Source organism: Nomascus leucogenys, chromosome 14 (genome assembly GCF_006542625.1).
Source record: "Nomascus leucogenys isolate Asia chromosome 14, Asia_NLE_v1, whole genome shotgun sequence".
NCBI classification, from domain to species: Eukaryota; Metazoa; Chordata; class Mammalia; order Primates; family Hylobatidae; genus Nomascus; species Nomascus leucogenys.
The window spans coordinates 73,745,924-73,760,028 of NC_044394.1; the positions used below are offsets into that span (position 1 = coordinate 73,745,924).

A 14,105-nucleotide genomic window follows, 5' to 3' on the forward strand; every position below is an offset into this window, starting at 1 on the left:
GGAGTCCTGGGGGAGGCCTGGGGAGGGAGGTGGGAGAGGGGTCGGGTGGTCCCTGATGGAGGGGATGGGGCAGCGGGGCGTCCAGCTGGATTTACAGCCTGAATTTCCTTTGCGTTCCTGTGAGCCCCTTACCTCCCCAGAATACTGATTAATCAGGGAATGCCTGCTGGTTTTTCAACTTTATTGTGTGTGTGTTTAACAGCTATATTGCGTTATAACTGGCATACAATAAACCACACATTTAAAGTGTACGCGTTAAGTTTTGACCTATGTGTACAACCATGCAGCCATCACCACAATTAAAACAATGAATTAAACCACCACTACCCAGTATCCTCCTGCCCCTGATAGTCCCTCCTTACTGTCAACTTCCCCTTTCCTAGTTCAGCTGGTACTTTTCATTCCTATATCACTTTTTATAAAAAGTTTGAGCCGGGAGTCTGTGTTGCACAGGCTGGCCTTGAACTTCCGGCCTCTAGTGATCCTCTCGCCTTGCTTCCCTAAATGCTGGGATTATAGGCATGAGCCACCGCGCGCGCCTGGCCAACTGAGTAGTTGTAGTTCTTTATATAGCCTATACTACTCCTTGTCAGATACATGATTTGCAAATATTTTTCTCCCATTCTGTGGGTTTTTACTTTCTTGCTGGTGTCCTTTGAAGCAAAACGTTTTAATTTTGAAGTGTAGTTTTTTTCTTTTGTTGCCTGTCTTTTTATATCATATCTAAGATATCATTGTGTAATCCAAGGTCATGAGGATTTAAAAAAAATTTATGGGTACATAATTAGCATATTTATGAGGTATATGAGATGTTTTCATACAGGCATACAATAATAATCACAGGAGGGTAGATGGGGTTTCCATCACCTCAAGCATTCATCATTTCTGTTATGAACATTCCAACTGTACTTCTTCGGTTATTTTTAAAGGTACAACAAATTATTGCTGACTGCAGTCACCCTGTTGTGCTATCAAATACTAGATATTTTTCAATCATGGGGATTTTCACCTATATTTTCTACTAAGAGTTTTGTAGTTTCAACTCTTACATTTAAGTCTTTGACTCATTCTGAGCTAATTTTTGTATATGGTGTGAGAAAGGCATATCACTTTATTCCTTTGCATGTGGATATCCAGTTGTCCTAACACCATTTGTAAAAAAGACTATTCTTTCCCTCATCAAATTGTCTTGGCCTCCTTGTCGAAAATCAATTCACCATAGATGCAAGGGTTTATTTTTGACTCTCAGTTCTATTCTCTTGATCTGTATGTCTATCTACATTTATCTGTATGTCTGTCTACAAACTACACAGATTTGATTAATATAGCTTTGTAATAAATTTTGAAATCAGGAAGTGCACATCTTCCAACTTTGTTCTTCTTTCTCCAGATTTCTTTGATCCTTTGTACTTCAATATGGATTTTAGCGTCAGCTTAGCTTGTCAATTTCTTTCTCTTTTTTTTGTTGTTCGTTTGTTTGTTTTTTTGAGACAGAGTTTTGCTCTTGTTGCTGAGGTTGGAGTGCAGTGGCATGATCTTGGCTCACTGCAACCTCCACCTCCTGCCTCAGCCTCCCAAATAGCTGAGATTACAGGCATGCACCACCATGCCTGGCTAATTTTGTATTTTTAGTAGAGACGGGGTTTTACCGCGTTGGCCAAGCTGGTCTTGAATTCCTGACCTCAAGTAATCCACCTGTTTTGGCCACCCAAAGTGCTGGGATTACAGGTGTGAGCCACCACACCTGGCCCAGCTTGTCAATTTCTGCAAAGAAGGCTGAGATTCTTGAACAGGATTGTGTTCAATCTGTAGATCAATTTGGGGCCTATTTTCATCTTAACAATAATTACCTCCCAATCCATAAACATGGGACGTCTTTCCATTTATTTAGGTGTTCTTTAGTTTCTTTCAGAGATGTTTTGTAGTATTTGGTGTAGAAATGAACTTTTGTTAAATTTATTCCTAAGTATTTCATTCTTTTTGGTGATATAAATGGAATTGTTTTCTTCACTTCAAATTGTTTGCAATATGTAGAAATACCATTGAGTTTTGTATATTGATCTTGTGTCTTGCAATCTTGCTAAACTCTTTATTAGTTCTAACAGCGTTAGTGGATTTCTTAGGACTTTTTCTATATGGTATCTTGTCGTCTGCAAAGAGAGATCATCATACTGTTCCCTTTCCAATCTGAATGCGCATTCTTCTTTCCTTCCTTTTGTCTAATTGCTCTGTCTAGAACATTTAATACAATGTTGCAGTGACAAGAATAAATATACTTGTTTTGTGCCTGATATTGGGAAGAAAGCTCCCAACTGGAGCTTTCACATCACCATTAATATGATGTAGGCTGTGGGTTTTTCCAAAGATGCTCTTTATCATGTTGAGGAAGTAATTTATTTCCAGTTTGTTGAGAGGTTTTTTCCAAGAAAGAGTGTTGTGTATTGCCAAATGCTTTTTCAGTGTATATTGAAATGATCATGTGCTTTTTGTCCTTTTTTTTCTATTAAAGTGGTGTATTATATTAAGTAAATTTTGTATGTTAAGCAAACCTTGCATTCTTTTTCCCCCTTCTCAATGTTTATTTTAGTATCAGGGAGTACATGTGCAAATTTGTTACAAAGATATATTGGGTGATGCTGAGGTCTGGGGTATGGTTGAACCTGTCACCCAGGTAGCGAGCACAGTATCCAATAGGTAGTTTTCAATCTTTGCTCTCCTCCTTCTCTCCTGGCTCTAGTAGTCCCCAGTGTCTGCTGTTCCCATCTTTTTTTTTTTTTTTTTTTTTTTTTAGACAGAGTCTCTGTCACCCAGGCTGGAGTACAGTGGCGCAATCTCGGCTCACTGCAACCTCCACCTTCCGGGTTCAAGTGATTCCCCTGCTTCAGCCTCCTGAGTAGCTGGGATTACAGGCGCCTGCCACCACACCCAGCTAATTTTTTGTATTTTTAGCAGAGATGGGGTTTCATCACATTAGCCAGGATGGTGTCTATCTCCTGACCTCATGATCCGCCCGCCTCGGCCTCCCAAAGTGCTGGGATTACAGGTGTGAGCCACCGCACCTGGCTTCTTCCCATCTTTATGTCCATGTGTACCCAATGTTTAGCTCCCACTTGTTAATTTTTTTGAGACAGATCTTGCTCTGTCACCTAGGACAGAGAGCAGTTGTGCGATCTTTGCTCACTGCAACCTCCTCTTCTCAGGTTCAAGCGATTCTTGTGTCTCAGCCATCAGAGTAGCTGGGATTACAGGCATGCACCACCATGCCTGGCTAATTCTTGTATTTTTAATAGAGACGAGATTTAACCATGTTGCCCAGGCTGGACTCAAACTCCTGGCCTCATTTGATCTGCCCACCTTGGCCTCCTAAAAGTGCTGAGATTATAGGAGTGAGCCACCATGCTCAGCCTAGCTTCCACTTATAAGAGAACATGCGTTATTCCAAACTTTGTAATCTTAGGATAAGTCCCACTTAGTCATAATGTATAATCCTTTTTCTATGTTGCTGGGTTTGGTTTACTAGTATTTTGTTGAAGATTTTTTCCATTTGTATTCCCCAGAGATTATTGGTCTGCTATTTGCTTTTCTTGTGACATCTTTGTCTGGTTTTGGTATCAGGGTATTAAGAGTTACCTCATAAAATTGAGGACACTCTTCTCAATTGAAGAGTATTTTCTTCTCTTCTATTTTTTAGGAGACTCTATGAAATATTGGTGTTAATTCCTTACCATCTGGCTTACAATCTGGTCCTGGGCTTTTCCCTGTGGGAAGTTTTAAAAGAATTATTATTAGTCCAACCTCTCTACTTGTATATTTCTTCATTAATACAGAAATTAACAAAATTTGTTACTGATTTCTGATTTTATTCCAACATGGTCAGAGAACATATGTAGTATAATTTCAATTCTTTTAAATTTACTGAGACTTGTTTTATGGCCTAGCATGTGATCTACCCCAGAGAATGTTCCACATGCACTTGAGAAGGATGTGTATTTTGCTGCTGTTGGATGGAGTGCCTTGTAGATATTTGTCAAGTCTAGTTGGTTTATAGTGTTTTCTATTTTCTTGTTGATCTTCTGCCTAGTTGCTCTAGCTATTATTGAAATGGAGTTTTGAGGGTTCCGACTATTGTAGTTAAATTGTCTGTTTCTTCCTTCAATTCTCTCAGTTTTTATGTCATGTATCTTTAGACAGTATTGCTAGGTACATATGTTTATAATTGTCATATTTTCCTAATGGACTGACCCTTTTATCAATATAAAATGTCTTTGACATACAAGTGGCCAAGAAACATATGAAAAAATGTTCATCATCACTAATCATCAGAGAAATGCAAATCAAAACCACAAGATATCATCTCACAGTCAGAATAGCTATTAGTAAAAAGTCAAAAAATAACAGATGCTGAAGAGGCTAAGGAAAAAAAGAGAATGCTTATACACTGCTAGCAGGAATGTAAATTGGTTGAGCCACTGTGGAAAGAAGTTTGGAGATTTCTCAAAGAATTTAAAACAGAGCAGCTGGGCATGGTGGCTCACGCCTGTAATCCCAGCACTTTGGGAGGCTGAGGCAGGTGGATCACCTGAGGTCAGGAATTCAAGACCAGCCTAGCCAACATGGTGAAACCCTGTCTCTGCTAAAAATACAAAAATTAGCTGGGCGTGGCAGCACACGCCTGTAGTCCCAGCTACTTGGGAGGCTGAGGCAGGAGAATTGCTTAAACCCAGGAGGCGGAGGTTGCAGTGAGCACAGATCACACCACTGCACTCCAGCCTGGGTGACAGAGCGAGACTCCACCAAAACAAACAAACAAACAAACAAACAAAAAGAGCTACCATTCAACGTAGCCTCCCATTACTGGGTATATATCCCAAAGAAAACAGTTCGTTCTACCAGAAAGACACATGCACCTGTATGTTTATCACAGTGCTATTCACAATAGCAAAGACATGGAATCAACCTAGGTGCCCATCAACAGTGGATTGGATAAAGAAAATATAGTACATATATACCATGGAATACTATGCAGCCATAAAAAAGAATGAAATCATGTCCTTTGCAGTAACATGGAAGCTGCTGGAGGCCATTATCCTAAGTGAAATAACGCAGGAACAGAAAACCAAATATTACACAGTCTCATAAGTGGGAGCCAAACATTAGATACACATGGACACAAAAATAGCAACAAGAGACACTAAAGACTACAAGAGGGAGAAGGGAGGGAGGGGAGCAAGGATTGGAAAGCTGACTATTGGGTACTATGCTTACTACTTGGGTAATGGGATCTGTACCCCAACCTCAGGACCCATGTAACAAACCTGTACATGCACCTCCAGAATCTAAAATAAAAGTTGGAACTATTAAAAAAAAAAGTCCTTCTTTGTCTGTAGAAACAATTTTTTTCTTAAAGCCTATGTTGTCTGATATTAGTATAGCCGCTCCAGTTCTCTTTGAGTTACTATTTGCATGGTATATCTTTTTCCATCATTTTACTTTCAATCTATTTGTGTTTTTGAATCTAAAGTGTGTTTTGCCAGGTGCATTGGCTGATGCCTGTAATCCCAGCTACTTAGGGGAGACTGAGGCAGGAGGCTTGCCTGAGGCCAGGAGTTCAAGACCAGCTTGGGTAACACAGTACAATCCTATCTCTAAAAAGAAAAAAATATTTTTTTGGAGAGATATCTGCACTCCCATGTTTACCGCAGTCTTGTTTGCAATAGCCAAGATTTGGAAGCGACCTAAGTGTCCTTCAGCAGATGAATGGATAAAGAAAATATATTGCTTATACACAATGGAGTACTGTTCAGCCATCAAGAGTGAGATCCTGTCACTTCCAACAACATGGATGGAACTGGAGATTGTCATGTGAAGTGGAATTAGCCAGGCAAGTTTTGAAGTAAGCCAGGCCCCATCTCTAAAAAAATTGTTTTAAATTAGCCAAGTATGGTAGCAGGCGCCTATAGTTCCAGCTACTTGGGTGGCTAAGGTGGGAAGATTACTTGAAACCAGAAGTTCGAGGATGCAGTGAGCTATCATTACACCACTAGACTCCAACCTAGGCAACAGAGCAAGACTCTGTCTCTAAATAATAAAAATAAAAATAAAATGAAGTGTGTTTTTTGCAGATAGCATATAGTTGGATCATGATTTTTTTTTTTTTTTTTTTTTTTTTTTGAGACGGAGTCTCGCTCTGTTGCCCAGGCTGGAGTGCAGTGGCGCAATCTCGGCTCACTGCAAGCTCCACCTCCCAGGTTCACGCCATTCTCCTGCCTCAGCCTCTCCGAGTAGCTGGGACTACAGGCGCCCGCCACCACGCCCGGCTAATTTTTTGTATTTTTAGTAGAGACGGGGTTTCACCGTGGTCTCGATTTCCTGACCTCATGATCCGCCCGCCTCGGCCTCCCAAAGTGCTGAGATTACAAGCGTGAGCCACCGCGCCCGGCCGGATCATGATTTTTAAAAAAATCAATTTGCCAATCTCTACCTTCTGATTGGAGTATTCAATTCATTTGCATTTAATGAAATTACTGATAAGGCAGGATTTATCTACCATTTTACTGTTGGTTTCCTATGCCTCTTGCCTTTTTTTTTCTCCCCTATTTTTCATTACTTCCTTCTCTTTTCTTATGTATTTTCTAGTGTAACATTTCCGCTTCCTTGTCATTTTTTACTATACATTTAAAATTATTTTCTTAGTGGCTGGTGTGTCTTGAGGTGGACTCTTTGAGTCTTCCTACTTAGAGTTCGTTGAGCTTCTTGGATTCACTTTAATGTTTTTCCTCAAAGTGGGAAAGGTTTTGGCCACTATTTCTTCCAATATATTTTTTATCCCCTTCCCTCTCTCTCACTTATCTATTCTAGGACTCCTATTACGTGTATGTTGGTATGTTTGATGGTGTCTGACGGGTGTCTGAAGCACTGATCATTTTTCTTTGCTTTTTTTTTTTTATTCTGTTCCTCAGACTGGATAATCTCAAATGACTTCTAATTCGCTGATTCCTTCTTTTACCAGTTCAAACATTTTTTAAACTTCTCAGGTAAATCTTTCATTTGCATTTTTGTACTTTGCAACTCTAAAATTTCTACTTGGTTCTATTTTGTAAACTTTCTTTCCTTTTGTATTTCTTTTTCTTTCTTCTTTCTTTTTTCTTTCTCTCTCAATCTTTCTCTTTTCTTTTTCTTTCCCTCCCTCCCTTCCTTCCCTTCCCTCCCTTCCTTCCCTCCCTTCCCTCCCTCCCTCCACCTGCCTTTCTTTCCTTTCTCTTTCTTCCTCTTTCTCCCCTTCCTACCTTCCCTCCCCTCCCTTCTTCTACCTGCCTTTCTTTCCTTTCTTTCTTCCTCTTTCTCCCCTTCCTACCTTCCCTCCCCTCCCTTCTTCTACCTGCCTTTCTTTCCTTTCTCTTTCTTCCTCTTTCTCCCCTTCCTACCTTCCCTCCCCTCCCTCCCTCTCTCCCTCCTTCGGCCTCTGTCCTCTCTGCTTATGCAGACACTTAAGGTCAGACAAAAGAAAGAGCTGGGGAATTCTCAGGTCTCTTCTGGGCATGCGCACAGCCCTACACATGTGTGTGGCCTTCTGCATTCTTAGGAATAGTTCGAAAATTTTCAAAATGTCCTATAGACATCTCATTCCCAGCTTTTCCTTCTAAGTCTTTTGGTCAGTTTGTTTGTTCCAACTGTTACAGCCACCTTAGGAAGTTGAGATGTTCAACAATTGCTGTTGATTTTTTTTTTGACAAATGCACCCAGGGAAAAGGTTGTTCACACTGGGTAACCTCTTAGTCACATCAAATAAAGACAACACCTAGGAGTCAGGACTTACATGGAACTACGAAAAAGACCAAATGGCAATTCTCTGGTAAAGAAGCTGTGGAGGAGCTCCAATCCCCTTCTGAGCCCTACAGTGGCTGCTCGGCTGCTGGATGTCAGCATGATTGTGCGGCTGAGGCTGTTGTGGAGCTGGGGAAAGGGGGAGTGGGAATAGGGTACATTAAAATGTCAGAAAGCTTGCTCTTCTTACCCAGATGCAACTTTTTTTTTTTTTTTTTTTTTTTTTTTTGAGACAGAGTCTCGCTCTGTCACCCAGGCTGGAGTGCAGTGGCGCGATCTCGGCTCACTGCAAGCTCTGCCTCCTGGGTTCATGCCATTCTCCTGCCTCAGCCTCCTGAGTAGCTGGGACTACAGGCGTCCGCCACCACACCTGGCTAATTTTTTTATTTTTAGTAGAGACGGGGTTTCACCATGTTAGCCAGGATGGTCTCGATCCCCTGACCTTGTGATCCGCCTGCCTTGGCCTCCCAAAGTGCTGGGATTACAGGCCTTTTCTTGAATAAATGGATTGCTGCAAGCCTCTGGTTAATGTCTAGACAGTTTTGCTAGTGTTCTCGTTGCTTTTATGGAAGAGAGGGTTTTCAGAGATTCTTACTCTATTATGCCCACTGATGTCCTCTCATAATTTTTGAAAGGAATTATGCTTGCAACAATCTTCAAGTTCTGCTACTATGTATTGCACTGGACAGGGGTTCATTTTCCTCTGCCTTTAGGGACTGCTATGGTTTGAATGTGTTCCCCAAAGTAAATGTGTTGGAAACTTAATCTGTACTGCAATAGTGTTGAGAGGTGGGACTGGTAAGAGGTTAGGTCACAAAAGCTCTACCCTCATGAATAAATTAATGATGTTATCCCAGGAGTGGGTTATCACAGGAATGGATTGCTACTTAAAGGGTGAGTTAGACTCCCTTCCTCTCTTGCCATGTGATGCCTTCTGCCATGCTATGAGGCAGCAAGAAGGCCCTCACCAGATATAGCCCCTTGATATTGGACTTCTCATCCTCCAGAACCGTGAGCCGAATATACTTCTCTGTAACATTCTGTTATGGCAATACAAAATAGACTAAGATATGGAGGGATGCTTTGGGGAAAACACTTTTAAAATATGAGCTATGGGAGAACTTAAGGTTAAGGAGGAGGTGTAGTTACTGACAGCAAGTGGGACCAGTCTGTAAGAGAAGTCCTCCAGAGGCTTTGGACCTGTCCACTCTCAGGCTCCAAAGTAGCTGCCTGCCTAGGTGCATGTATGCTTGCGCCCTGCACCCTGCCCATGCAGTCTCTGCTGAGTCCACTGGGAATGTGTCATGCTGTATGTGAAACCTGTTTGGAGTGGGGTGCCTACACCAGGGCTTCTGGCATGGAAGCCTCCTCTGTGCCAGAGGTATATTTATGAAGTGGAAGCAGCCACAGAAGGCAGGCCAGCCATACAAAGGAAAGATGTCCAAAGCATTCAGCCTTATTGCACAAGAAGTTACAAGTTATTAACAATTTGCATTAATGAAACTCTTTCTATCCACAAGACTAAGCACCTGAGGTGTGTGAGGTTTATAGGTATTTAAAAATCTGGCCTTGGTGAAATGCTTTGCAAGAACTTGATACACAAGACACCTAAGAAACGATGGGCTGGGACTTTCGCAGCTGAAAGTCTAAGTGCTTCACTGAGCAGCTCATCGGTTTTGAAGGACAATCTGTTGGCTTATGTATCGGGTAATATCCTGGTGTCAGCAAATTACTGCCACATCTGGCCTGCTTTTATATGGCCTATGAGCTAAGAATAGTTTTTGTATTTTTTAGGTGTTGGATAAAAAGACAAAAAGTATGCAACAAAGGCCCTACATGGTTTGCAAAGCCTAGCAGATTTATTATCTGGCCTTTTACAGAAAGTCTGTCTACCCCTGAGTAACAGCATCATGGATTTGTATTTACTTTATTATTTATTTACTTTTGAGACAGAGTCTCGCTCTGTTGCTCAGGCTAGAATACAGTGGTGTGAACATGGTTCACTGCAGCCTCACACCTCAGCCTCAAGCGATCCTCCCACCTCAGCCACCACCATGCGCCACCACGCCCGGCTAATTATACGGTGAATTTAAATGACCAGTGATATCCTAGGACAGTCAATACCTACAACAAGAAGCAAAGAGCACAAAAACACTTGAAATATCATTACTTTACTTTAGTGTTCCAGGCATTTTAAATATTCATACAATTGCCTTATTTCAGCAGTCATTTCCTCTCCAGTACAGATTTTGTGTCCAGAACCAGAGCCATGTACGTCACTGAATTTTCTCTACAGCACCCGCATGCTACACAGGACCCACTCTGGTGCACATGTCTTTGCTAGTAGAGCCTCTCACCACACCTGCAAGAGGGCTGGACCTCCCCTTGCTTGACGTAGCCTCCACTGTGAATGAAAACACACTTTGTAGCTTCGATCCCAGTACATTTCCAGCACTCTCAGGTGTTCCATTTATGTGGCAATCATCCCGCAGAGCTAGTGACACATCATGTCAGCTGGTACCTATGTCAGCACCTGCTCCACTATATCATACAGATGCTGAGGCACTTAAATGTTCTTGGTAAAATGGAGTTCATAATTGCCATAGGAGTTGAGTTTTGAGGAAAGGGACTTTCTCTCAATAATTAATACCCTTAATACATATTTAGCAGATTTATAATTTCATGTCTGTCTACATTTGTTGTCAAAGCTTCATAAACTACTTACGTAAATGAAAGCATGTTTGAGTTTCCAAATGCTGCTATGACAAGCAAACAGAGAAACTGCTTAGACAACACCTGCTTGTGCCATAAATACATATGGCAACATCTGGTCATTCTTAAAGAAATGCTTGTGTTTCCAAAAAGAATTTTTTTTTTAAGTCATAAGCCTTATGCAATTCTTCCAAGGTAATAATGTGTTTGTCTTTCCTTCTTAAGCATGGTTCAAGGCATCTCAAGGCATATTGCTGTCTGAGGTTCTGATTTAACTGGCTGGGGGGAGAGGAGAAGAGTGGGCACTAACATTTTTTAAAAGCTTCACAAGTCATTCCAGCATGTAGTCAGTGTTGAGAACCTTGGTACTAAAGGCTCTTGTGTCTTCCTACTGTCACTTGTCCTCACCAAAAGCCCTTGAGGTAGTCCCTGGGTCAGGCAATGATCTCTTTCATGGGCTAAGAAACTAAGGCACAGAGAGGTTAACAGGCTCCTCTGATACTGTGCAGTCAAACGACAGAACCATGATTGCAACTGACATTTCCAAATAAACCATGACTCCTCCCCCTGCAACGGGCAGCACTTACCTGGACCAAAAGTATGAAGCCTAACTGGGAGCCAGGCATGACCTTCTTTGTGAAGGACATCATGGTAGGGAAAGGAACAGTTCTGAACCAATCATTCCACATGAACAGAAATAAATACATAAAGCCAGGCTTGGTGGTGTGCACCTGTAGTCTCAGCTACTCAGGAGGCTGAGACGGGAGGATCGCTCAAGTCCAGAAATTCAAGGCTGCAGTGTGCTATGATTACAACTGCGAATAGCCACTGCAATCCAGCCTGGGCAACATAGTGAGACCACGTCTCTGTAAAAAATAATCAAATTTTAAAAATTTAAAAAATATTTTAAAAAAAGAAATAAGTGCCTAAGATACTTATTGGAAGCCACATGAGGAATGAGGCATAATTTTTTCTTTTCTTAAAAGTCTTACTTCCCTCTTACATATGCCATTGAGTCAGGTTTCTCAGAAAATCCATCAAGATTCACAGACTTCTTGACATCTGAATTCTTAGCTCTGTTACTGTGAGGGCTAGAAAACTCGTAAATGTCTCTGTAATTTGGGTCCAAAAGATAATTACAAACCTGTGTTAGCATGTGACAGCAATACAAAAATGCCCATGCTTTCCCTGTCACCCGCCCACCTAGACTTGCCAGGGACCCAGAACCCTACACGTTCTAACTAGGTATACATCTTCCCAGGATCCGATCAGATCTCATTCCCTTCTCAGAATTTCCCAAACACCAACCCATCGGCTGCCTTGGGCCTCAAGGATTAATGATTACAACTGACTGTTTTATTTTGCTCTACAGGCAAACTTTTAAATCTGTATTCTGGGTAACCCCCAGGATGTTTATTTTGTAATTCCAAATTTCCATGAGAGCCAATTCACCTGAGACCTTCTCCACTTCACCCCAAGGTAACACCCTCACATCCTATCAACTATTGCTGCACCTAAGAAATAATTTCTACCATTATTGCCTTTTTCATTGTAAGTTCTCACATCTCATCATGTTCAAGGAGGCATTGATTTTATCCTCTTTTGTAAAAGTCTCACCTGACTGCAGAAATGTTTTCTTGAGCCAAGTAGAAATGAGGAATGGAGCACACATAGGCATGAAGAAAGAACATAGCACGTTCTGGTGGGGAGGGCAGTTTTCAATGGGTTGCTGTGATTTCCAGGACACTCTAGGAAGGGCCTGTTTACTCAGCTTACACTGAACACAAATGGTATCTTGTTCTCCCTACTGCTAGTTATGTGGCCTCCTGAAAAGCCTATAAAGTATTAGTTAATCCAGTAAGCGGAAGCCACTTCTAACAGTACACATTTGTTGAGATTTACAAGATGCTGTGTGGAGCTGAAACCACTTCTTTCCCATTTTAGAAGACTTTCCCATTCAGGCAGGACATACACTCACCTGATACCTACAGGCACAGGAACTCGAATCCTTTCTGGAAGGAAACCTGTCCCTCTAGCTACTGCAGAAAGTGCTTGGGGCATAAAAAGAACAAAAAGGGGGAAAGCAACCTTTGTCTGGGGCAGGACCACTTGGGGAGTGGAATTTTACTGACTCCTGATCCTCAGAGAGGTTTTTACAAACGTTTAAAAAAAAAGTAAAAAAAAAAGGGAACTGGGCAAAACTGCATTTAGAATTTTGATTAAAGCAAAGAAAATAGAGAAAATTGAATCATCATATTTTCAAAGACCTACCATATTCAACCTATTAAGTAAAGCAATATGTCATGTTTTTTTCTCTCTCATGCTTATTTGATGATTACAGGTTCAGGGCAGACTTGCCACTTTGTTTCTAAAACATGCAGAGAGCAGACTTAGAGCAGCATATGCTTTTTTGGGGCCCAGCCCACACAAACCCTGACAGGTGACTGACCAAACACCATCAGGAAGGTGATGAGGGAAACCACCTTCGCTGAGAGGCCAATGCACAGCACAAAACTAAGGACTGTTGGTGCATGCTTGTCCAGAGCTTAGTGTGGCAGAGTGTTACCGAAGGGATGGGCAGGGAACACACAGGCAACCTCCAATATGCTCTCACGTCCAATCCACAGTCCAGAGCAGTGGGGCTGCAGCCGGGCATGGAGCTAAGGCACTAGGGCTGCAGTGGGTGGGAGGCACCGACCAGAGGTCCCAGTGCCTTGCTGTTTCCGGGGAGAGGGGAAGGAGCTCTGCTCACAAAGCTGCCTTTGTGTACCAAAGTTGTTTTCAAAAGTCTCAACAGCATTGCCGAGAGCTCCACCTGGTAAGTCCCCTGAGCAACCCTCTCTTCGGGAGCTGCCTCCTCTGCTCACGTGCCTTCTTTCATCTCATCTTTGTGAGTTGCCTTTCTTTCCCCTGCTGTGGGCTGGATAAAGAGCAATCCAGTCATTTCACCGTTCCCTGGAGCAGGACCCCATGCTTTTTCCAAGGCAGCAGGGAGTGCCCCTCCGTCACAGCTTGATGAAGGCAGCTGGCTGGGTCTGAGGTTGCTCCACATCTGGAGGTGGGAAGACACTGGAAATGGCTATGTCCACGATGCCCTGGCATAGTTCTGCATAGAGCTTCCTGAAATGTGTTTTAAAAAATATCATTGAGGATGTTCATCAAAGTACAAGCAAAAAAAATAAATGTTTTTTGTTTTTCAGACAGGGTTTTGCTCTGTCTCCCAAGTTGGCATGCAGTGGTGTGATCATGGTACATACACTGCAGCCTCAAATTCCTGGGCTCAAGGGATCCTCCCACCTTAGCCTCCCAAGTAGCTGGCACTCTAGGTGTGCACCACCATGCCCAGCTAATTTTTAAATTTTTTGTAGAGACAGGGTCTTGCTATGTTGCCCATGCTGCTCTTGAACTCCTGAGCTCAAGCAACCCTCTTGCCTCGGCCTCCCAAAGTGCTGAGATTACAGGCGTGAGCCACCGTGCCTGGCAGTTTTTCTTGTTTTTGTTTTTTACCAAGATCTGCCCTAGAAATTCTATTTCATGACCACATTTCTAAAACTGGTTGCCACTCAGCC

General features: G+C 42.2%; 1 protein-coding gene across 2 annotated transcripts in view; it reads right to left on the reverse strand.

Moving 5' to 3' along the window:
* Positions 1-167: 167 nt before the first annotated feature.
* Positions 168-14,105, reverse strand: part of TTL (tubulin tyrosine ligase) — a 53,086-nt gene continuing 39,148 nt past the window's right edge. Inside the window, exon 7 of one of the 2 annotated variants that reach the window (XM_030827261.1) lies at positions 168-3,758. In XM_030827261.1, the coding sequence (XP_030683121.1) occupies positions 3,734-3,758 (25 nt within the window). In that variant the 3' untranslated portion in view covers positions 168-3,733. Of the gene's footprint in view, positions 3,759-9,976; positions 13,657-14,105 lie in introns of those variants that run through there. The other variant, XM_030827260.1, reaches the window with a different exon arrangement.